The 2,500-nt window shown below is 41.9% G+C and overlaps 1 protein-coding gene across 1 annotated transcript in view; it reads right to left on the bottom strand.

Moving 5' to 3' along the window:
• The window catches only part of LOC138982675 (uncharacterized), a 101,031-nt gene that overhangs the window by 68,667 nt on the left and 29,864 nt on the right, over positions 1-2,500 (bottom strand). Inside the window, exons 20-21 of the mRNA XM_070355998.1 lie at positions 1,741-1,872; positions 856-1,041 (exon numbers count right to left, since the gene is read on the bottom strand). Coding sequence (XP_070212099.1) covers positions 856-1,041; positions 1,741-1,872 — 318 coding nt within the window. The remainder of the gene's footprint in view (positions 1-855; positions 1,042-1,740; positions 1,873-2,500) is intronic.

Raw genomic sequence — 2,500 nt, 5'->3', positions numbered from 1 at the left:
GTTTACAACCAACAAGCAATGTTACTGCTAGCTCCACCAACGGGCGACCAGTTAGGTTGAAAGTACGTTTACAACCAACAAGCAATGTTACTGCTAGCTCCACCAACGGGCGACCAGCTTGGAACATTCGTGCGAAAGCGAGAATGCTAGTACGATGATCTTTTATCGTCCGCCACTACCAGTAACAAGCAGAAGACTGACAAGCCCCAATAAAGCTCGCAACACTCGCTCATTAACATAACTAGTAACTCTAATAAGAGTTCATCTACCACTGTTTTGATGGTCGCGTTCGTTGGGCAACATGGTTACATCTGTAAGTATCACAGCCAATTAGACACAGCCTTTCATCATTCAACTCAACAAGTTTAGCCAATGGACGACTCTCTGGCGTGGCATGATTTAATAACGATTATTATTACCATTTCAGTGCACCATATGGCTATTTGACCACTCAGGACTGAGTCTAGCTGACCCGTTTAATGTTATAGCGGTCAGGCCGGGACCCTTTTTGTTTATCACGCTTAAAAAACAAGACAAAGTAAACAATGAATTAATAGTATCAGCGTGACTAATTCTAAAGAATAACCCTTCAAATGATGTCAGATGATACACTTTTTCATCTGAAAAATACACAAAAGTTAGTTGTGTCGGTGGGAGCTTTGTAGAACGGCAAGGCATCACAAAGTGTTGTTCATGCAGATATCAATTTTCTCGACATGTCCATTATCATTTGCTAAATGTTAGCATATTAAAAATGACTCATACTGGAATGTACGTCACACTAGCATCATGCGGAACCTTTCACCTTTCACTCCAACCAGCGCAGCCAATGGGCGTCCCGCTTACATGACTCACCTCCACAGGCATAGCCAATGGGAGACCAGGACCCATCGGACAGACAGGTGGTGAGGCGGGAGAAGGAGGGGGTGTCGCTACAGGTGAAGGTCACCGTGTCCCCCAGGTTGTAGGGACCTTGCAGTGTCGTCGTCGGCGTGCCGTCGGGAGGAGAGGTGGGTGGGGAGGTGCACTGGATGTCGGTATCTAGGAGAAAAACAAACAAACCGGACAGCAAATCAATGACTTGCGAAACAAAACACAAAAGACATAAGCTAATTTATTGTCCACACAATTAAACAACGGATGGTAAAATGTGGTTCGTCTGCACTTAAATCCATCACAGTTACTCGTGTTGTCTTTATTCACACGTTTCTGATGCGCTTGAATGTAGTACAACATTCAAACGAAATATCGCTGAACATTGATTTTGGCTTGCGTGTGAAGATAAAGTCACTCGTGTTTATAAATATGTTTTGAGTTACAACTGTTCACACGGCCTCGCAAGAAAGCATGCGACTTTAACTTTAACGCTTTGCACAGCCACCACAGAAGTTAAACATGTCTATGGTAGTGATTTTTGTCAGACTGTCGAGCCACCAAAACCACCTATCTTTCAACAAAACTAATACATAACCTAAATGTATATCAATCGTTTCTTGTTGCTGTTCAACAACCTCATCCCATGCTGTAGAAAAAGACATACGAATAAAATAAAAATACAGGAATAAATTATTCCTCCCTCACCCCAATTCAGTGAAACAGACAAAGCTTCTTCTTCTTCTTGTCGATCACAAACAGACAAAGCTTCTTCTTCTTCTTGTCGATCACAAACAGACAAAGCTTCTTCTTCTTCTTGTCGATCACAAACAGACAAAGCAAGGGGTGAAATGATAAAGCACTTACGAGCTTGAGTTTGAGCGGCAGGCAGCTCATCTTGACAAGTTCGCGCACATTTTGCACGTGCTTCAGCTTCGTTGACACAGCTACCCGCGGTCTTGAAAGCGTCACAGTCGCTGACTGTGTCGTAGGGCGTGTCTGTGAAGAGATGACAATCACATGGCCATGTTCAATCTCAGCTTTACCGATCAAATACTTTTCAATATATAGGTGTTTTTACATTTAGTCAACTTGACTAAATGTTTTAACATAGAGGGGGGAATCGAGACGAGGGTCGTGGTGTATGTGTGTGTGTGTGTGTGTGTGTGTGTGTGTGTGTGTGTGTGTGTGTGTGTGTGAGTGTGTGTCTGTCTGTCTGTCTGTGTGTGCGTGTGTGTGTGTAGAGCGATTCAGACTAAACTACTGGACCGATCTTTATGAAATTTGACATGAGAGTTCCTGGGAATGATATCCCCGGACGTTTTTTTCATTTTTTCGATAAATACATTTGATGACGTCATATTCGACTTTTTGTAAAAGTTGAGGCGGCACTGTCACACCCTCATTTTTCAATCAAATTGATTCAAATTTTGGCAAAGCAATCTTCGACAAAGGCCGGACTTTGGTATTGCATTTCAGCTTGGTGGCTTAAAAACTAATGAATGAGTTTGGTCATTAAAAATCAAAAACTTGTAACATTTGTTTTTATTAAACGATCCAAAAACAATTTCATCTTATTCTCCGTCCTTTTCTGATTCCAAAAACATATACATATGTTATATTTGGA

Source organism: Littorina saxatilis, linkage group LG12, assembly GCF_037325665.1.
Source record: "Littorina saxatilis isolate snail1 linkage group LG12, US_GU_Lsax_2.0, whole genome shotgun sequence".
In the NCBI taxonomy this organism is placed as follows: domain Eukaryota; kingdom Metazoa; phylum Mollusca; class Gastropoda; order Littorinimorpha; family Littorinidae; genus Littorina; species Littorina saxatilis.
The sequence above is the reverse complement of the archived record's forward strand: the minus strand, read 5'-3'. Positions and strand labels throughout refer to the sequence as shown.